This window comes from Diadema antillarum, unplaced genomic scaffold, assembly GCF_040938485.1.
Source record: "Diadema antillarum isolate AM-2024a unplaced genomic scaffold, OU_Dant_1.0 seq00000897_RagTag, whole genome shotgun sequence".
Lineage (NCBI taxonomy): Eukaryota > Metazoa > Echinodermata > Echinoidea > Diadematoida > Diadematidae > Diadema > Diadema antillarum.
This window is the reverse complement of record NW_027271758.1, coordinates 5,907-28,847: the sequence shown is the minus strand read 5'-3', so window position 1 is coordinate 28,847 and position 22,941 is coordinate 5,907. Positions and strand designations below refer to the sequence as shown.

Below are 22,941 nucleotides of genomic sequence, written 5' to 3'. Positions count from 1 at the left end.
GGTGAAGACGAGGTCAAGCATCATCAACCCTGTGGGATGTTCATCCTCTCTTCCAGGTTACAGTCAAGATGATATCCGGCGATTGCAGGAAACAGACCCCGATATCAGTCAGTTTCTTCAACTCAGGGGGTCTGGACACACGCAGAGTGCACATACCATGAAGTCCCTACAGAAGAATGTTAGGTGCTATGCTCGGGAAACTGACCGCATTGTTTCCGTTGGTGACGTGTGGTTCCGGGAAGTCACATTCCAAGGACGATTTGTTCGACAACTGCTGCTCCCGACTTCTCTCAAGGGCAGAGTCCTCGAGGAGTTACATGACAATCTCGGCCACCAAGGAGTAGACCGTACCCTGTCCCTGTGTAGGAGCCGCTTCTTCTGGCCAGGCATGGCGGTGGATGTGGAGCAGTACTGCAAACAATGCCATCGTTGTCTGGTTGCCAAAACCAAGCCCAAGATTCGCCCAGCCATGCAGAGCATCCTAGCCCGGAGACCTCAAGAAGTGATAGCCATCGACTTCACGGTCTTGGAAAAGTCATCAAGTGGACTTGAGAATATACTGGTGATAACCGATGTGTTCACTAAGTTCTCGCAGGCTCTACCTACCCGAGATCAGAAAGCACGGACAGTAGCAGAGGTCCTAGTCAAGGAGTGGTTTGTACGCTATGGGGTTCCAAGACGCATCCATAGTGATCAGGGGCGTTGCTTTGAGGCGGACATCATAAAGGAACTGAGCCACGTGTACGGCATCAAGCGGAGCCGAACTACCCCATACCACCCAACTGGAAACGGGCAAGCCGAACGATTCAATAGGACAATGCACAATCTGCTCAGAACCCTGGGAGACGACCAGAAACGGAAGTGGCACCAGCATTTGCCTGAACTGGTCTTTGCATACAATGCGACACCCCATGCCACAACAGGATACACACCCTACTTTCTGTTCTTTGGTCGAGAACCTCAACTACCGATTGACCAGCTTTTCAGACCACCTGAGGAAGATGTTACTGCCTCCAACCTAGATGACTGGGTATGTACTCATCAGAGACAACTAGAGGATGCCTTCGAACGTGCCTCTAAGAACTTTGAGAAGGAAGCACATCGCCGGCGAGAGGCCCAAAAGACAAGTGGATCTGATGTTGACTTGGAAGTAGGCCAAAGAGTGTTGTTGCGTCAACAGGCTTGGAAAGGAAGGCACAAAATCCAGGACATCTGGCAAGGCAAGCCATATCGTATCAGAACTAGACTGGATCCAAGTGGACATGTATATGAAATTGAACGTGTTGATGGATCAGATGGCATCAAAGTGGTGAATCGCACTGACCTGCTGATGATACCAGAGTCCATGGAAATATCGCCGGGGTCCAAGGAAGGAACTCCTCCTGATGTTGCCCAAGAGCCGGTGCAACCTCCAGATCAGATCCTGAATGGGCAACCGAGTGACTATGACATTGCCCAAGCTCTGAACAATTTAGGAGCTCAAGTTGTGTCTTGCCCACACACACAGAGAAACCCAGCACAAGATCTGGCCCAATCTACTGATGGACTTGCGGAGGACTTCAACTTCCGTCACCAAGGTGGCCAGACCAGGGACCAACCCCAGACGGATGGTGGGATCGAGGGTGAGACTGACTTCGAGACTGATGTTGTGACTGATGGTGAAACTGATAATTCAGATGTGGAATGCATGCATCAGCTTCCTATGCCCCGGAGATCATCACGATCCACAGCCGGAAAGAATCCCAATCCATACAATTTACCGAGATCGGTAATGAGTGAAGAAGTTGATATTTCCATGTTAAGTCCTCGAATCCTGAATGTATTCTGGTAATCATTCAGAGTAAATACCTGGAAATTTTTGTTGTCTTCCCTAGGCAATATATGGATTGTCTGTTCAGCATGATGACCTTGTGTATATTCTGTGAAGATTGATTGGTTGCTGGGACAGCAACAGTTTAGCTGGGGAGAATGTAACAGACCAGTTATGTTAATCTCTGCAACTAAGCAATGTACAATTTGAATTGGCAATAGTGCCTTACTTGAGTCTAGTTTTGAGACTAATCTTGTGAGTCTGAGAGGTGTAGACTACGCTCTCACTTCTTCTTCTTTTTGCTGAGGTACAAAACCCTATTGTGTGTGTGGCTCACACACCCTATTGTTTTAGTGAAAGCATGCAGCATTGACCATACTGTGTTCAGGGTTGTGTGCAGTCATCAAAATGTGGCTGGGGGACCAGTGAAACATTCTGGAGCAGGATGATGGATGAAAGCTAGCATGTCTTAGCTCAAAGGTTCCAGAAGTTTCAACAAAGTTGTGGAGAAACAAGAGGCCTGAACTTGAGTTCAAGTTCACTGAGTGGCTTGGAAGTCACTGCAAGGAGTCGAGTCTCGAGAGAGCTCAAGAGGGGGTTAAGCCACCCTCAATTAAAGTCTGCCACTATACTGAACAAATGATGGAGTCCAGTGTCATTTGTCTCAAATCTGCTGTGTTACATTACTATCACTATTACTATATCATTTAACTATTTCATTAATACAGTATCATCATTACTACTAATATGAAATCTACTATCATTATTTTTGAATGTGATATCTCCTACACATCAAATAAGAGTGAATCCAATCATACTGCATGCAAAACAAAATTCACAACTGTAGTACAAAGTTAAAAAACTCCCCAAAAACAGGATGTTCATCCATTGCAACATCTTTAAATGGTTTTCTTTGAAAGATATACATTTGAACTTACTTGTTGCATAAAAATCTCTGCAAATATTCCCCTGCCTTTTTTTTCCCCCCTGGCATTCAGCAATTAATCTCTAGTGGACATAGAGGCTGCATCTCTTTTCTCTTAATGGGAGATAGATATTACCTATAAGGTGTCTCACCTGTCCTCATCTTGCAGTTTGGTTGCGTCCTGAGTAGATCCAATCTTCAGCACTGGCACAATGGCATCCATCTTGAGGAGTTCAATGACAGTCTCGATAACACTGCACCACAGTGAGTACCTCGTCATTGTCGGCTCCCACACCCCTCTCTCTCCTAGGGCACTCAGCTGACCTGCCTTGCCTTCGATGCCTAGCCCTCGAGAAGCACTGCCAAAATACTGCTCCAAGATCTTCACGAAGGAGTGACTGTCCCTGGAGCCGTAAGCAAAGGAGTTCTGGTGGAGTGTCCTTGGTATGCACAGCAGTGCATTGGCAACAATTTTCTCTGCCAGAGATTGATACTGGTTGTCACGGTGATCACGATACTTTTGGTATAGAAGTCTACTTGCAAGGAGTTCTGCTGATCCTCCACCAGGGATGAGCAAACCACGCTTCTCATCTAATCTTTCCTCACAGGAGCCAGATGCGGTACCAGCTAGCCCCCCGCTCAAACCATGTCCAGTTCTGTGTTCAGTCATCTCACAGTCCATTGGGGAATGTGAATTTGAACATTTCTGCACCTGATCTTTCGGATTCTCTGAGGGTTTTGAAGGACCGGTTGTGATATCACTGCACTGATTGAAGTCCTCTTGGCTGGAAGCAAGCCACACATTGATTACCTTGACTGAGTTCATTGCAGACAGGGAAAGCACTTTACACATACCTTCAGTTGGTGCACACAGGATGAGATGACACACACATGGAGGAGTGTTGAGGAGAACTTTTGTGCACCTACGGGAACCAACTGACACCTGCTTGACGTCAAGGGCAGAAAAAATCATTGCAGACTGTAATTCAGTGGGGACTTCATACAAGATTTGCGCATTTACAACATGGCTGAGTCTGAGGAGTTCCTCAAGAGGGACGGTATGAACAACAGTGATGAATGCCCTCTGAAGAAGCGACAGCGATGTTGCTGAAAGACATTCAGAGCACAACACCACCCTGACATTATTCTCCACTAGCAAATCCACAAACTTTACGGCCTGCCCACGCACATACTGCATGGTGTGAACGAGGCCCGATATAGTTCTTGCTGACAAAGTGGAGACCGAAGCTGGAACTGCTTTGAAGGGATCACATCCCCAGATCATAACACTGCACGGAGCATCCCCTTCTCTTCTTGGTAAATGAGTGACTGCATCCCTGCTCAATATCACTCCATTCTCTATATGTGAAGACTCAATAGGCAACCCTGCTGCTTCCATGACAGCCACATCAAAACTGTCGACTATATTTTGGGCAGCCTGTCGCAATGCTAAAATACTGGCGTTGGTGGCAGAACGTGCTATAAAATTCCACAACAAGGAAGAGAAAAACTTATTCTGCTTTGGACTTAGTTTTCCAGCAAGATGTGTGTTAATCACATTTTCTCCAAGATTATGGAAGTCTGCCAAAGTTACTTGCGAAGCATCGAACGATTCCTGGAGCAGAGATGGGAGAATCTGTTTTGGCAAACATCCATGCAACATGTCTGACAGTGCACGTCTTAGATCATGCATCTCCTCCCTGCTAACATGCTGGCTTCTCCTATCCATGTTTTTGCTCATTGAGCCAAATTCCTGGCAAATTCCTTCCAGAACCTCCCTGATGAGAAAGATATAAGACTTGGCACAGTCGCCTACTTGTGAGTGGAAGCTCACAACCCTACTGATGAGCCAGCATCCGACGGGATGAGCAACATTTGTAGCCCTGAGGATTGTGCTGCCATCACTGGTGACCAGGACTTTCCCGGTGGAGGTGGTGTACAGGACCTGAAAGGCATTGGGGCCGAATGACCTCCTCAGAAGATCGGTTAGTGAATCACATATTGCCAGGGATGACTGCACATTTATGACCAATTCCTTCGCCATTCTGAAGTGAGCAGCAAACTACAAAAGAAAAGAATTGTTAAGAGTATTATACAATATGCATGGTAAATTATCTGGACACTATAAAATACTGAAATAATCACAAAAATTAGTGTTGGGAGAAAGAATATTACAGGAATAACAATGGATGATTGTTGTTTGTCAACATAAAGAAAATTAATGATAACTTCTGTCCTCCCACAAGGTTCTAGCTCTGCTATCCAGTACAGCTACTCAGTACCATCTCCCATCTAGTTCTGAGAATCCCACAGCCAGGTTAAGATGAACAGATGAGCTAGATTTTGGTGATTGCATGTCATCTTCATTTCTCCCTCTCCCTTTCCTTTGATCTTTATACCTAAACGGTTAGATCTAGTACAATTATACTCACTTTAAAATATGAGACTAAATTCATCTTGATAGGAATTATGGAGTGCCATATGCCTGTGAGCATCTAGCTAGATGATTCACAGATAGTTCTTTATGTACCCCCCCCCCCCCCCCCCCCCCGTTATAAAAAAAAAAAAAAAAAAAAAAGTTTGTGACGGGCTTAGACAGAGTAAAGATTGGGGTTAGGCCGTAGGGTTAGAAATTTAGAATTTAGGTTAGGGTCAGGGAAATGGTCTGGGGCAATTGTCCAGAGGGTAATTGTTCTAGAACCAATTCTCAGAGACTCCAACCCCAAGCACCTTCTGATCTGGAGATTCTCCCGCCCGAAACCCCTAGCAAACGGGAGACTCCAAGTTGATGTGGGCGAAGCGCGAAGTTCCTAGGATTCTAGATGTTCTCTGGTGCTATCTAAGGCTTATTTTTTCAACATACGATAGCAATAAGTATGAAATCCTTTCCACCGGGAGACACAGAGCCAGGGCGGGAGAAATCAAATCTCAAACGGGAGAACGGGAGATTTTGCAAAAATGTGCTTTCGGTGGGAGATCTCCCGTCGAAAACGGGAGAGTTGGAGTCTCTGAATTCTTAATAAAAAAACAAGAAATTATGCAACAAACATGTACCCACCACATCCGTAGACAGTACCTCCGTGGCGTGGCCAGTCCGTGGGTATTGCAGGTGCTGGCTCGATTCATAAAAAGTCAAGGCTGTGAATATAGACAGGCAGGACTCCTGTAAAACACGAACCCAGATGCTTGGCCGTCTTGCCTGCAAGTTCCTCAGCGAGCCTTCCACCAGCCAGCCAAGTATCTATATGCAATGTACATAATTTTAAGACATTAATCAAGCTCCCACTCAGCCACTGGGCTGATCTCTCTGCGAGCAGCACCGCGAAGTGACCCCGGGGCCCGGCGGCGGTGGTGCGTGGTTGCCCGACCACCCGTACCGGGCCCGCGTGTGTGTGTGTATGTGGTGCTACTGGCAGCATGATGAGCAGCAGCTGGACGCGGACGGACGAGGAGCGGGCAGGGCATTCATCTTCTCCAAGCTACCATTGCACTGTAACTACAGTACTGTACTGTACTGGTACTTTCAAGCCAAAACTTCGCCGCCGGAGGAGCCATGGATATCACAGATTTATTGGCTTTCCAGGTAACATATTCATTGCATGTTTCTGTGCCATTTTGTAAACTCCGGCTTCATTTAAGTTAGACGTAACTTGAAGTATTTCAATAACAAACCTTGTCATAACATGTCGATTGCTCGGGTGCATTGTCTTCAGTCCCACGTATAACAGATTGATGTGGTACCATATGTGGTCTAATGTGTGTGGTCTAATTATGAGGTTTAGTAGTAATGTTTACTGTACTACACCCGGGGTCTAGGGGTTACCCGGTTCTACATGACCTTACCAGCTGGTTACCACATATTTTAGACGGTCCTACTAGCACATGACCAGCTACAGGGAGGTTGAAAGAGAGAGTCAGAGTCTCTCTAGTCTAGTGACCACTTGACTTAAAAATTGCAGCCCCAAGATAGCGTTTTTCATATAAAAATCAGATATATACTTGGATGACCCGCACCTCGTCATAGTTAATGTTTGCGCATATTTGAATCACATTTCGCCACTGAAATTCTTTGAAATCCAACTCACATACAGGAAAAATGCTGAAAATTACAATGGAATCACAAGTTCACTGATCGATATTGAAAATTTGCTGCGATCGTTGTCAAACGCGAACGATGCGAAAAAGTTGCGTGCTAAGGAAGGGGCCCGCAACTCGTCACCCACGCTCCCATAGACAAAGCATGTAAAAGACGTGTGCGGGTGACCGTGATGCTCCCATAGACATAGACGTAAAAAGACGCGTGCAGGGACAGTGGTAGAACACGTATTCCGATTAAATTTCAGATTTTCGCGAAAAACTGTTTGGTTTTCACCACAATTTGCTTGGTTGTAGTAGCCCTGCCAAGTTTCAAGCGTACTGAACGCAGTCCCGGGCATAAATTTTTGTTTAGTGCGCGTAAAACAATTTTAAGCCGGGTGACGGTATTCGGGCCCCTGACGAGGTGCGGGCACCTCACTATACACCAAGCCATGAAATGAGATCAATTATCCGTAGATTGATACATAATATACACATGAAAAGTGTTGAAATCAGCCGATTTTTTCGTTTTCTTGTAAATATCTTGCATTTTAATAACTTTTCGCGTTTACGATTTTCCCATTGGAGTAGCGAGCGCCCTAGCGGTCGCTAGCGGCCCTAGCGGCTTCGGTTCGCCGATCATCGTAAGCAGAGAGCTGAGCCAGCGCGCGGCGTCCGCGGGCAGTCGTAAATCACACAACACCCATAGCGACTCCCGCGGTAGCAAGCGCGAAGCTCTTCATGGGCTCCGATCGGGCCAGCCAATTTCACTGAAACAGGCATTGCAAGGTTCATTTCGTGTACCTTGTAACATACTGAGCCTACGTGAGGTCGATAAATTTTCCTTTCAAGAAATCAGAAAAGACTTCAATTTTGAAAAAAGTGAAGTTTCGATACTGCCATTTTTTGCACAATGTGGATTAAGTACAAAAATACACCCAAGGTCATGACAAATAAGTGCGAAATTTCGACTTAGCATGCCGAACAGATCGTCCTCCTCGGGCTACTAGCGGTAGGTAGCAGACGCAAACCCACATACAGGATGGCAAAAGTAGTTCGGGTTTGTGATTTGAACATGTTGTTTGCAGTACGGCTGTATTACTTTTGAAAAGAATGATATCAATGCACCCCTGTCATAACTGCTACAGCTAGCGATCGTCGCGAATGGGCTTAGAAACTGAGCACACTGCGTGTGTAGAAACGATGTACATGAGCGAGAGCGCCATCTAGTGCTGAATGACGAACGCTACCCAAGACTCAAGAGCTAGGAGAAAAGCCATGTTGTAAAGACCCACATAAATTTGATAATTTATCATTGTGGCCACTAACCCGCCCTGTGGCGCTCTCCTAATAATTGTTATTATACAGTTATACTGTGGGAGCTACGCATTTGGGCTGGTCGCAGTTATGTGGCCACCTGTCTAATGTGGCTAGCAGCCTCCAATTTTGTCTCCCTTCGCCTTGGCAGATTTATATTGGCGCCCACAGACCTGTACGGAGAGACAGCCGAGCCTAAAATCAGCATGTTATTCAGATTTGCATTCATGCTGGTCACTCATGGCTAATATGACAAACAGGCCGAATACACATTGTAAAGCAAAAATGCCAAGGCCCAAGGTTTGACCTCCCCGTGCCAAAATTCAACCGCACACAAACGCATAGGTTTTACATGTAGCAAGTGGTTGAATTTTGGACAGCGTTATGGTCGAATCATGGGCAGCTTGCTTTACTCTTCTCACAAATTATCTTGTATAGAGCTATACTGTACGAGTCTATTGAAGACGAAGACCAATGGTAGGCTGATTGATCTGTGGGCACAAATGCACTGTTGTTTTTTTGTGTAAATCTCTCAAATTCCACTTCACCAATTTGCACCAACATCACAGGAAATAATGGTTCTCTAACTTCTAACAATTTTGTAAATTTGAACCAAATCAGATATTGAGAAGCATTGACTTAACTTTACTGTTGCTGCTCACTAGAAACCATGAACTCACACTGTTAAACTTCTTGTTTGAATGATACTAATCTTCATGTTTGGATAGAATTAGATAGCAAACTCAGTTTCAGATTATAAAAGCAGTGTGCGCTGAAGAGTGAGTTTATATGTGACCCTGCATCACAAAACTTACAAAAAGTCGCCAGACATGGATTTTTAGTTAAGAGCAGATTTTGAAAGAGCAGACTTTAAGCTTTAAAATGATGTATAACTCAATTCAAATGGACTCTCCCCTAACCTATCCTAATATTGGAAAGAAAGCACACACTGGAAAATGTGAACTGAGAAAAGAGGCTCTGAAGTACGGGTCTATTCAAGGGCTTAATTCTTACGAAACTGTGCTAGCTGTGCTGTGAATGGAACAAAAACAGCATGTAAACCACTGGAGCAGCAACAATGAAGGGATTATCAGATTAAGCTGAAATTAAGCATGCTTTATTAAACGTTCTGTAGATGAATAATCCCAACTTTCAAGGCAGTTGAGTAGGATCATCCTTTCCAAAGTTATTAGAGTTGAAAGTGAAGAGTATGGACAGGGTTTTTAAGAAATGAAAAGGGGACTCTGTAAGACACCTAATCATGCTATTCTACCAAAAGTATTTAAGAAAAACTGCTAAAAACACAATTTCCTGTTGGTTTTATGATCCCAAACCAGTATAATGTAGAAGAAGACTTGCTCTTTCAGAAAATATGAAAAACTCAAGATTGGCTGGGTTGACCCATTTGATCTATATTCAGTCCTCACACAAAATCAGTGCATGCGACTTTTTGTTGGTTTTGTGATGCACGGTCATATATTGTTTTGTCTTGAGCAATTGAGCAATATCCATTTATTCCAAATTGTTATTGATATCAATGTTTCCTGATATTTGATTTGGTTCAAATTCATGTGAGTGATTGAAAATAAGTCATGAGGTAATTCCTGAGATTTTGGTGTAATTTGGTATATTGAATTTGAGATATCTGCAGGGATACAAAAGCTCATTAGCACTGATCTGTGTACATGAAGATCAAAGATTTCTTATAGTAATTGGGTCAGAGGGAAAAAGAGGTTGTAATGGCTGGTTTTAATGTCATTGCAAAACTGAAAGATATTTTTACACCATTCTGATTTGCTGGCATACTTTGCAATCACCAAACCTGTTGTAGCCTGACAAGCCATCTCTGAAGCGCTCCCGAGATGACAGACTGCAGGAGGAAGTGGTAGAGCCTCCACAGATGAAAAGGAATAAGTCTGGAGGCGGAAGAGGAGGAAGAGAAGAGGAAGAAGATGAGACTCTGATCCCTAGCGGAATAAGTGAAGAAGAGAGAGAGCGCATCATGAAGATGATGGAGGAAGAACCAGAGGTAAGGAAAGAAACCTAGTCATTCAAATGTAAATGTTTTCTCTCTTTGTGTGTGTGCTGCTGGAATATTCTGCTCCAGAGAGTGTATATATAAACTTGTTTATCATACATGAGAAGGAAGCAATTATTTATTGAGAAGATGATATACTAGCTCCACAATGATATACTGTACCTTCTATTCATTTGCGAACATACATACCGTGAAATTGTAAGTGTAACTTGAATGTACTCTTCATCATTATTCTGCATCCTCTAGGTTCCATCGTTGGATGATACCAGTTTACGCAAACTCATCTTGTCATTTGAGAAAAAGGTTTACAGAAATCAGGAGCTGAGAATAAAATTTCCAGACTTGCCAGAAAAGTAAGTAATATTTTAGCTATTACTCATTCAATTAGGGCATTATTTTCAATGTTACCAGTCAGTTGTTGGGGCCTGGCGTTCAAGCTGCATCTGTAAATGTGAAATTAATGTTGACTGCAGACTTTGCAGTTTTCTTCAATGTGGTGAATGTGGCAGTTGTATTTGAAATGATATAGTGGAATGAGGTTGTGAAGTAAAAGGTAATCAAAGTCTACCATGATTCACTCCCCCCCCCCCCCAAAAAAAAAGTGGTTTTATTTCCCTCTTTTCTCTCAAAGCTGTCAACAAACAAATTTCTGAATTGCCAACAATATCTAACATTCAAGTGTTCCCTTAAATTCAGAGATAAGACAGTCATGTGGAACAAGGAGCTATATTTACTCCATTGTTACAGATTAATGTATATCCGTCAAGTTTTCAAAGGGCCTATATATTGAGACAAATGGATGACTTCATTTTAGTCACATAGCCTTCCTTTTTTTTTCCCCCACCACTGCAAAGGTTCATGGAATCAGAGATTGAGTTGAACGATGTCATCCAGGAGCTTCACGTCATCGCCACGGTCCCGGACATGTATCACCATCTCAAGGAGCTCAACGCGACCAAGTCGCTGCTGCAGCTGATTGGCCACGAGAACACAGACATCTCCATCGCAGTCATCAACCTTCTGCAGGAGATGACGGACGTGGACACGCTCACAGAGAGTGAAGATGGGGCGACAGTGTTCATCGATGCCCTGGTGAGGTCTCTCAAGAGATAATCTCTGGGAGCTGATCTGTTTTGATCTGAAACTGAGACAAGAAAATGCTGTAGTATTCAATTTGGGACTGTCAAAGATTTGTGTTCAGCGGATCAAGTCACTGTCAATAAAATATCATATTTTGATGTTAGGATTTTGGTGGAATTGTGGTTTTTGTTGCTCAAATTTTAATTTCCTAGTCTATAATCATTGGCTTCTGTACTTTCTGTTCTTTGTGTCCCAAAACTTTGCAAGAACTATGACAACTGACTGCCACCAAGTTTCATCTAGGTTTCTCTATCCAACAGTGTACCACACAATGCAGTATCGTTCAGCCTGTTTCACTAGCAATAGTAGCTTCTGAGTCCACTGAATTTTACACCATAGATTGCCGAAATACATGTCTTGTCACTTAATGCATTGTCCCCCTGTATACCTCATCATACATCTCATATGACTAGCTGGAGGAGCAGGTGTGTGCAACCTTGGTCCAGAATCTGGACAGACTTGATGATACAGTGAAAGAAGAGGCGGAAGGCATCCACAACACCCTAGGTGAGCTCAGTCGCCTTCAGTGGAAGTACCTAGATATATCTTGGTTGATGACCAGCTGGCGCCCATTACATAAAGTTGCTCTGATTGCTGTTACCATAGTGATGGCCCCTTGTACTCACATTTGATTCGTTGCTGCATGGCTGCTTCCGTAGAAACTGCAGTTATTCCAACTTATTATTGTTGGGAAAAAGTTTTATGAAATGGTGCCGAGAAGCTGAATACCAATTTGCCACAGGGATTCCCGAATGTACCAAACCTTCCCACTGCTATCCCCAACACTACTGTTTCACTAACTACCTACTGTTTTCCACAACATCTGGTGAATCTAATCATGACTGCAGTTTGAAAGATCAGAATGCCTGTAGCAGTAGTGATCTGTGTAATTGCCATGCTTTGAAATTGCAAGTGAATGCAGATAATCAGAAAGCAAACGATAACATTCCCATTTGACTGTATTGTCAATTTGTATGAAGTTAAGGAGAAACTGAAAAAATGAGAGCAATCAGATCTTGTATTTATGGCATGTATCAGTACAGGAGCATGGAGACGCAGAGTTATGAGTATGAAGTATGAGCAGTAATGTCTTCCCCTGTCATGACCAGGTATCATAGAGAACATGGCGGAATTCCGGCCGGAGATGTGTGCAGATGCCGCCCAGCAGGGCTTGATGCAGTGGCTGCTCCGGAAACTCAAACCCAAAGTTCCCTTCGATGCCAACAAACTGTACTGCAGCGAAATCCTTGCAATCTTGCTCCAAGACACTGAGAGTAAGTGTACATTCTCATGAAGTGTTTTGTTGTTTTTTTTCCATTGTGTTTGTTTGTCTCCAAGTTTTGAATGAGCAGGTTTACTACATACTACCTCTGGTATTTGTGAAGTACCGGTAATGTATTCTAATGTATAGATATTCCCCTGAAAACTAGAAAGAACAAGTCAAATGAACTGTACATAAAAGTGCATTTCAATACTTGGCACAACACTCAGCATACACACAGAGTATGATAAGACAGTTAATTATTCGAGACAGTCTTACAACACCTGAAGAGTCTACCCCCCCCCCTTTTTGTCTCGCCCACCGGAGGTGAAGGCGAGACTAAGGGATCCAAATGGCGTCCGTCTGTCGTCCGTCCGTCGTCCGTCACAAATGTTAAAGTTTACCTGCAAGACTCTCTTATGATGCATAACTTGGCAACTGTTACAGCAATGGCAACCACACTTGGATGATAGAAGCACTAGGGGTATCTTCATGTTATGGTATTGTCGGAGGTCATGTGATGATGTCAAAGGTCATTTGAGGTCATATATTACAGAGTATGTGCAAGACTCTCTTTTCTATGTTAAAGTTTACCTGCAAGACTCTCTTTTGACAAATAACTTCACATAAGTTGCTTGGATTACAACCTAACTTGGGTGATAGATGCACTGGGGGTACCTTCATGTGATGGTGCCGTAAGAGGTCACATGATAAGGTCAAAGGTCATTTGAGGTCATACGTTAAAGTTTACTGGCAAGACTCTCTTATCACACGTAACTCGACACGTGTTGCTACAATGGCAATCAAACTTGGGTGATGGATGCACTGGGGGTACCTTCATGTCATGGTGCCGTATGAGGTCACATGATAAGGTCAAGGGTCATTTGAGGTCATACGTTAAAGTTTACTTGCAAGACTCTCTTATCACACGTAACTCAGCACATGTTGCTACAATGGCAATCAAACTTGGGTGATGGTAGATGTCTCTTGGGAAGTTGAAGGTAACCACAAGGTCAAAGGTTACAGACGGGGGTCAACGAACTTTTCGGGCCCAATGTTAAGTTTTTAGGGCGCATTTCGTTTATGGCTCATAACTTTTGATCCTTTTGTCCGTTTGTGACCAAACTTGGATGGAAGATGTCCCTTGGGGAGGTGAAGGTCGTCACAAGGTCAAAGGTCACAGACAGGGGTCAACAAACTTTTAGGGCCCAATGTTATGTTTTTAGACCGCGTTTTGATTGTGGCTCATGACTTTTGATCCCTATGTCCGTTTGTGACCAAACTTGGAAGGTAGATGTCCCTTTGGAAGTTAAAGGTCATCACGAGGTCAAAGGTCACAGAAAGGGGTCAACAAATTTTTAGGGCCCAATGTTAAGTTTTTATGGCGCGTTTAGATTATGGCTCATTACTTTTGATCCCATTGTCTGTTTGTGACCAAACTTGGATGGTAAATGTCCCTTAGGGTGTTGAAGGTCACCACAAGGTCAAAGGTCATAAGCAGGTCAATTAACTTCTGGGAGTTATAAAAAATATTAATTCCTTGTACGGGAATGGGCGAGACACAATTTGGCGATTGCCTTGTTTTTTGAAAGGACATATATGTCTATATGAGATAAGATAAGTCTTCCATAATGATATCCTATAGTGATCACATGTATGGGATGATTTCATTAGATCTACCTGAGTTCTTGCATTGCAGATCTTTGTTGTACTTGCTGATCAAAGGAATTTGATCTACATCTGACTACATGTTATCTAATCAGAGCATTACTTAGTAGAAATGGAGAACACTCTGGTTGAAATTTGATTAGGTCAAGATGCCATCAGTTCAGAGTGACAAGATACTACGCGGACATACTAAAATCAAAGCAGTCTTGCTGGCATTGTATAATTACATTGTACTTGTTCTGTCACATGGGACTGTCAAGATGTTTTGTCGCAATTTTTTTTTTCAGGAAACAGGGTATTACTTGGGGAGCTTGACGGCATTGACGCATTGCTGCAGCAACTTGCAGTAAGTAAAACATCTTGGCACGCTCTTCAAACTACCTCTGCCAAGACTGTTATGTCTCCACTTGCATTGGTTTGTTGGTTTGTGTTAATAGGGACTTCACACAGAAGCTATGCTAGCTGTAGATGCTGTGTTTTTTTGCTTTTTTTTTTTTTTGGAGACTTTAAAATGTTAAAGTCCTAGTATATTTACAGAAAGAAATGTGTAAGAATGTCAATCCCAGTCCCATTTGTGAATTGCACAAGAATTATTTAGCTTTCTTTATTTAGTGTAAATTCAAAGGGAGGAAATTGAATTTGTTGCATCTTATTACAGTTCTTACGATTCATCAGAAATGGCTTTTGTCACAAGAAAGTTGTAGTCTCTGAATCATCGCCCACACCCTAAAAAACAAATGATAGTTAAACATGTTTTATTTACATGATTGTTAGATATTCTTTGTTTACATAAACCACAATTTATCTTTATATGAGATTGTGATTACCAGTAATACTCCTGTTATATGAGAACTTTTTAAGCTCTAATTTCCATAACTTTCTTACATTTTTTTTAAACTTAGATGAAACTGTCACTGGCGAATTTGGTTGACTTGAACCACTATATTCATTTACTACAAACTGGTTTAACATGGAGTAGACTCCCTTTCATCGGTAGAGTGTAGAAAATTAATACTTTTATGGTCTTTCAAAAGTTCTCTTTCGGCTTTTATATGGATAATTGCTAAATTCATATGCTTGGATGGAATTTTGACAGTAAGGGATTTGATTTCCCGATTTATTTATAGTGATTGATTTCCTGTTTAATGCCCGTGTGATTCCCAGCTCTGCATCGACACCATCGATGTTTACCGATGTGCTATCCTCATACAGAGTCACGGCTCATCTTCATAGATGGCATCACTTGGTTATTTTTTCCCCATTTGCAGTACTTCAAGAAGCACGATCCCACCAACAGCGAGGAGCTTGAGATGATGGAGAACTTGTTCAACTGCCTGTGTTCCTCCCTCATGCTGCCAGCCAACAAGATGGCCTTCCTCCGGGGAGAGGGGCTCCAGCTCATGAACCTCATGCTCAGGTTGGTTTTTTACCCACTACCAGGGCCCTGTTACATAAAAAGTTGATAATGATAGCAACTCTTGCTGGAATGGCAGTTGTCATGGTAACAATGAGAATCCAGTTCCTGATTGGCTGTTGCTATTGGAAGTTGCCATTCCAACAAGAGTTGCCATCCTTACATCTTTTATGAAACAGGGCCCAGGTTGCACTGTGATGGAGAGTGGGTGGATATTAATGGCAATGCTTCCCACATCCAGTTAAATTCGCAGTAGAAAATTCCACATAAGCCGTGGTTCACGCTTTGCAGAACTAAGCATAGTTTCACTACCTGGAATTTTGCTAGTGACCGCAAACTTCTCAAGAAGCTTCCTGCAAAACTTCTGCATGCACCTCGGAAGTTTCTCAGTTCTGGTTAAACCATGCATAGTTTTGGCGCACAGTTTTGTTTAGTGTGAATGCGGCTATAGAATACTTTTAGAAAAACGCACATAGGAAGGGCACCATTTTCATCACCTTGTAGTAACACAAAGTTGATACATCTACCAGTTAAAGCCTATGTCTAATTATTGAACAAGCACATTTTAGTGATGTGATTGTTATGTTTATGATATTGCTCTTGGCTCAATTCATGAATAGTTTGCAATGCTTTATTCTGCATGCCTGACCAGAACTCTTTCTCATGTTCAACAGGGAGAAGAAACAGTCGAGGCACAGTGCGCTGAAGGTGCTCAACCATGCCATGACCGGCGCTGAGGCAGGGGACAACTGCACAAAGTTCATTGACATCCTGGGTCTGAGGAGCCTGTTTCCACTCTTCATGAAGACCCCCAAGAGGGTCAAGAGAGGACCGGGAGACTCTGAGCATGAAGGTATGGTGGGGACACTCCAGGAGATTGTTACACAAAATTGACGTTAAGCAACAGCAACTCAATATCCATTCCATCATCGCATTGGTATACTAAGAATATGTCTGCGAGTGAAATGTATTTGCTTGTTCTCACTGCTTTTTGTGGTGAGTATGGCTTTTTGGCAAAATAAGTGATGTATACTATGAAGGAATAATGTCTTGTAGATTGATTGCAGTGTGTATGTATATTTCGTCTTTATTTTGCAACTATGATAGGCATTAGTAAAGACTAGCATCAACTGGTGTTTAGGTGTGTAGGCTTGCAATACTGCAATACATATGCATATGTTTAGATAACTTGAGTGAATGTTAGCTAGAATAGCTCCTTTTCTTCTTGTTCAGGAGCCATTATTCGTGAAAGTAAAATGCATGTAAAAAGTTCTTTATAATTATACAAAATACATTGAATATGCCAATTTGGTGGCAATTCACGAAAGTTTCATGCCGCAAATGTCTCTGGTTTTACAGTATTCTGATTATATGCCCACCTTCAAGTGGAGCTGATGTAATTTCTCATATTTTTTCTCCAATACCAGAACACGTTTGTTCGATCATCGCCGCCCTCTTCCGCAACGTGAGCGGCTCGCACCTCCAGCGCCTCGTCGGCAAGTTCACGGAGAGTGACCACGCTAAGGTGGACCGCCTCATGGAGCTTCACTTCACCTACCTGGGGAGAGTGCAGGCCTGTGACGACAAGATAGAGCGGGAAAAGCAGGTTTGGTTTCCCCCCCTATAAACTTTTTTTTCCTTAGGCAATTACTTTCAAATTCTAAATACAGTGTTATACCAGCGGCAAAGGCACTACAACACATGATGCACTGTAGAACAAATAGACTATGAATACTTCCGTAATACTCTCATCCTCTCTTGCCTAATTGTTGAACTACAGGATTGAACAATCAAGATTTGAAACCTTTTTTCAGGCAATTACTTTCAAATTCTCAATACAGTGTCATACAAGCAGCAAAGGAACTACAGCACATGATGCACTGTAGAACAAATAGACTATGAATACTTCCTTAATGCTCTCTTGCTCTCTTGCCTAATTGTTGAACTACATGATTGTACAATCAAGATTTGATAGAACAAAAGTGCTGAAAGAAGAGGTTTGGAAAATTGGGCAATGTAAGCATCTTTGATATCAAGCTTTGTGTCGATCCAATGGTTAATTTGATAACTCATTCCTGCCAGGCCTATTTAGATTATCTTCTGCCCAGGAGAAGGGCATTAAGGCCTGCACGCTTACAAAAATCACAAATTAGTGATGTTACATCATGTGAAAGAACTTTCAATACTCTGTCAAATTATGTCACAAACTTGATATTTCAGGTCGAAATTTCATGCTCAGCGCCCTTCTGCTAGGTAGGGGACAGGATGATAGTTGCCCAAAATAATGTCTACATAAGAGGTGCCTGAGCTACTTGATGTTGTGTGGATGACTTTCCAACACTTTTTTCCCCCTCGTATCTCTTCAGAGGAGATTACGAGAAGGCGACATCATCGATGACGACCAGGAGGATGAGTACTACATCCAGCGGCTGGACGCTGGGCTCTTCAGCCTCCAGCTGATTGACTACACCATGCTGGAGCTGTGCTGTAACTCGGGCGTCAGCTCCATCAAGAACAGGGTCCTCCAGCTGCTCAACATGAGGGGCGGCACCATCACCGACATCCGACACGTCGTCAGAGGTGAGAGTCAGTTTTAGTTTTCAGTTTCAGTTTATTTCACAAACAGTCACATTGTTAGCATTCACACATACACATGGGAACATACATATCACAACGCTGCACCATGGCACTAGTCTGACGGTTCCTGACCAGTAAAAATTACTGTCGGACCAGTAACTTTTTCAGGAATAGACCAGTAAAAAAATTGAAAAGCTGGGTACCTACTGGTATGACAAAAAGGTACGACCAGTAGAAAAAGTGGGTTGTTGTACAGCCCTGTGTATCAGTTACAAAATTGAAGTATTGATGTATCATGCCCTCGCACGCAGTTATAGCTTAGTGGCAGGTTTTCACTTCGAAAGAAGTAAAGTCCTTAACGTGAATAGAGAATCTCAAAAACCTCTGCATAACTATACACTTGCTATTGAAAGAGAGTTTGCCAGCAATTGCCAGCAATCCCAACCCATCACCCCTGCTCCTCCCCCCCCCCCCCAAAAAAAGGAGTATGTAACATAACAATAGATGAATAAATCAATTGATAGAAGAGAAAGTGAACACCCAACCCACAGAGGGGTGGAAAAAAAAAGGAACAGTCCCAATCCCACTCAAGGCCATTTTGATACAATATGGATTAGGAATATTATGTTATTTACAAAGGGCTAAGAGTCAGTTTGGGGATGTACATGTAAGTCTGTAAAATAACGCATAGCAATGTATGCACCAATTGATGAACAAAGCAAGCTTTGGATTCGTGCTGCTCTCACTGTGTCTTCACCAGGGCCAACTTCTAGTTTGTCAGGACCAAAATTTTCTGAGAGGGCAGATGTGTATTGGCAAAGAAACTAAAACAGAAACATAAAAACCAAACAAAACAAATGTGTTCGAATGTAGTAACTCTTCTCTTCAACAAAACACTGCGAGAGTTGTGATGGGTTATTGTCTTTTAAAGTTATGAATCATGCAATGGCACTAGTGCATTATGCACTGAAACATGCTTTGGCAAAAAAGCTGGGTTTCAATATTTTACTGAAGGAAGGTACCATGGATCCACCGCTTGCATATATGCTCACTCAGACATGCATCAGCCCCATCATCATCATCTTTTGCATTTAAAGCCATTTTTCACACTCTAGGAGGTTTGATAGCTCACTTCCTTGATGGCCATGCATGTACTGATGATACATGTACCTGTTTTTCAATGTCTCTGCCAATTATCGATGACATATCAATATTCATGTTTGAAAATTTTTGTCCCCGCCGAACGAGTTCGAGCAGGGGACTATGAAACGGGCTCCGTACGTGTGTGTGTCCGTGTGTCCATCCGTCCGTCCGTCCGTCCGTGTGTCCGTGTGTCCGTGTGTGCGTCCGTGTGTGATCAAAATCTTCAATTTGCTACTTCTCTGTCATTTATGAGCCAATTTTGATTCTGTTTGCTTTATATGATAGCACTACATGGGAGCTTTGAAACTTCTACACAGAATTTCAGTCGTGACCTTTGACCTTGACCTTTGACCTATATTGTACATTTTGCTACAAAATGCTACTCCTTCGCCATTTCTAACCTGATTTCGATTCCGTTTGCTTTATGTGATGGCACTAGGTGAGGGCTTCAAAACTTCTACACAGAATTTTGACCTTTGACTTCTTTGACCTTTGACCTTGATTTTTGACCTGTATTGTACATTTTGCTACAAAATGCTACTCCTTCGCCATTTCTAACCCGATTTCGATTCCGTTTGCTTTATGTGATGGCACTAGGTGAGGGCTTCAAAACTTCTACACAGAATTTTGACCTTTGACTTCTTTGACCTTTGACCTTGATTTTTTGACCTATATTGTACATTTTGCTACAAAATGCTACTCCTTCGCCATTTCTAACCCGATTTCGATTCCGTTTGCTTTATGTGATGGCACTAGATGAGGGCTTCAAAACTTCTACACAGAATTTTGACCTTTGACTTCTTTGACCTTTGACCTTGCTTTTTGACCTATATTGTACATTTTGCTACGAAATGCTACTCCTTCGCCATTTTTAACCCGATTTCGATTCCGTTTGCTTTATATGATGGCACTAGTTGAGGGCTTCAAAACTTCTACACAGAATTTTGACCTTTGACTTCTTTGACCTTTGACCTTGATTTTTGACCTATATTGTGCATTTTGCTACAGAATACTACTCCTTCGCCATTTCTAACCCGATTTCGATTCCGTTTGCTTTATGTGATAGCACTAGGTGAGGGCTTCAAAACTTCTACACAGAATTTTGACCTTTGTCTTCTTTGACCTCTGACCTTGATTTTTGACCTATATTGTACATTGGCTACAAAATGCTACTCCTTCGCCATTTCTAACCCAATTTCGATTCCATTTGCTTTATGTGATGGCACTAGGTGAGGGCTTCAAAACTTCTACACAGAATTTTGACCTTTGACTTCTTTGACCTTTGACCTTGATTTTTTACCTATATTGCACATTTTGTTACAAAATGCTACTTCCGGCGGGGACATATGTTACGCACCGCGTAATTTCTACTTTTCCTTGTTATTATATTCATTTAAGATATAGGAATATCTTTAATGACTTTCATTTTCCAATTACTCAACAGAATTTTGATTTGAGCTTATGGTTTGCTTTTCATTTTTGTCTTTTCTTGTTGTCGTTATGGCAGCTTTACAGTCCCTTGAATGGCTCATTGTTTGCCGACCCCTCTGAGTCTATCCAATACGACAAAAAACATGGTCGAAAACACAAACGAAACAATATCAACATCTTTAAACACATCATGGCATCGTGGCATGGTGGATAGTCTCCAATACTCTGTCTCCTTTCTTAACAAATATGCTTCTTTTGACTCTTTCCCCAATCACAGAGTATGCGGGGAATATTGGCGATGCTGACAGCGAAGAAAGGGGAGAGGCTGAGAAGCAAAGACTACTCACACTCATCAACCGATTCTGAGTTTCTGACCCACTCGCAGTTCCCCCTTCATTTTCTCACTGTTAGAACGCAGCAGGTTTATCCCATGGACTAAATACGCTGTAATGCGATTGCAATCATCTTCTCGTCCACTGTGTGAGCATGTTGCTGTTGGTGTGGCTTCAGACACTGGCGCACACAGTGTGCCTGTTTGGTGGGGACACAACATGCCCTACTGTATTATCTTACACCTTACTTTCAGAATATTGTATACGCTGAATATTTCGCGAGGTTTTTATTTTCGCGAATTTCGCAAATCAGGTGCTATTCGTGAAATTAAAGTCACGCGAAAATATTGACTCTGATCCCGATGTGAATGTGCTGTACAGGTGTACACTTCTCCGTTCAGTACAGGACTCCACGATCGCGAATTTAACCACTTGCAAAATCGTTGGGAATTTCCAATTCGCGAAAATTTAGACTCGCGAAATATATGGCGTATATGGTACTTTTCTGAATACTTTCAGGAAATGCTGTAAAACAAGAAAGGTTCTTATAACCCCTGAGAGAAGTCATGATACAGTGACATCTTTGGAAAAGCTCTAGTGATGACTTCTGAGACAAGTCAAAGTAAAATGATGTCATTGATATCATTTGTTCACATAACAGCCAGCTTATAGCTTTTATTCAGTGCAAGCCAGCACCACATGCAGATGATCACTCTGTGTGTGAAATGTAGAGAAAATCTGTGGATCCTGGTAATGCTTTCACAACCAAATATTTAGTACTGTAAAACCAGAAATTTTTGTGTACATGAAACTGTCGCGTATTTCACGAGGAACCAAGATTCACAAAAGTGAAATTTGTGCACAAGTTCTTGTCACACACTGCACTGAAAGGCAGTTTTAATTTGCAAAAGTTTCAAGCTGTAAATTTTTTGGTTTTGCAGTCTTCTTCACACATTAAAAGAAAGAAATGAAAAAAAAATTACTTCTTAACCTTTTAGTTCATTGTTGAAATCCTCCCCGCTATTGATTCAAACTGGCATGCTACGACCTTAAGTGGAGTCGAGGGTTGCAGCAGCATAAATATCTGCCGAAATCGACTGAGGTCAAGTCTTCGCACTATCACTCTTGGCTATCTATGCATGTGTACCAGGTATCAATTATTATGTAAAACACCTCTGTGTATAGTGCACCTGATCAGCAGTACGTGTAGCCATACTTTGAGGAAGCTACATGCATCGTCTTTATAGATACGTATGATCTGTATGCAAAATATTTGACTCATGATGTCATTTTGTGTGTATTTCAGGTCCTCGAATTCCATTTGAATTGGGTCATGGCTTCTTTGGCCTCGACTCTCAAATCTTTAGAGGAGGGATCAGAGCCTGTTAGGGGGGCAGCAAGGCCAAAATTGATTTACCTTAAAAATCAATTTTTCACTTTCACCAACATTGATTCACTAAGTGTTTGTATGCCTGGTAACAAAAGTTGCCACTGTTGTTTTAGGATGTGATACTGTACATGCAATACCTTGATATTTTTTTTTTAAATGAAAATACCAGGGGAAATTTAATATTTTAGACCACATTCTGAAAGAAAAATATATGTGTTTGACAATGCAGGTCTCTGAAAAGATGGGGTAAATTCATGTTTTGTGTTTTAAAATATTAAATTGCCTAGTTTAACCAGAAAAGGGTCACGGCCAGTAGTGGTCTCAAACTCTTTGAATTTTGGAGGGACATCATGACCAGTTCATGGGGTATTGCATCCATTGGCCTCACGGTCTCAGTGTGTTTCGAGCCCTGTGTATG

The 22,941-nt window shown here is 42.3% G+C and overlaps 2 protein-coding genes across 2 annotated transcripts; one reads left to right on the top strand and one right to left on the bottom strand.

Annotated features, from left to right (window-relative positions):
• Positions 1-2,883: 2,883 nt before the first annotated feature.
• Positions 2,884-4,779, bottom strand: LOC139741004 (uncharacterized). The gene has a single exon (XM_071651595.1). It carries the CDS (start codon positions 4,777-4,779, stop codon positions 2,884-2,886), a length of 1,896 nt encoding a protein of 631 aa, XP_071507696.1.
• Positions 4,780-6,233: 1,454 nt separating this feature from the next.
• On the top strand, positions 6,234-21,167 carry LOC139741015 (beta-catenin-like protein 1). The gene is made up of 12 exons (XM_071651604.1): positions 6,234-6,318; positions 9,961-10,158; positions 10,414-10,520; positions 11,022-11,259; positions 11,721-11,814; positions 12,417-12,581; positions 14,524-14,582; positions 15,505-15,653; positions 16,325-16,503; positions 17,078-17,256; positions 18,017-18,230; positions 21,079-21,167. Exons 1-12 carry the CDS (start codon positions 6,289-6,291, stop codon positions 21,165-21,167), a joined length of 1,701 nt encoding a protein of 566 aa, XP_071507705.1. The 5' UTR covers positions 6,234-6,288.
• The last annotated feature ends 1,774 nt before the right edge of the window (positions 21,168-22,941 follow it).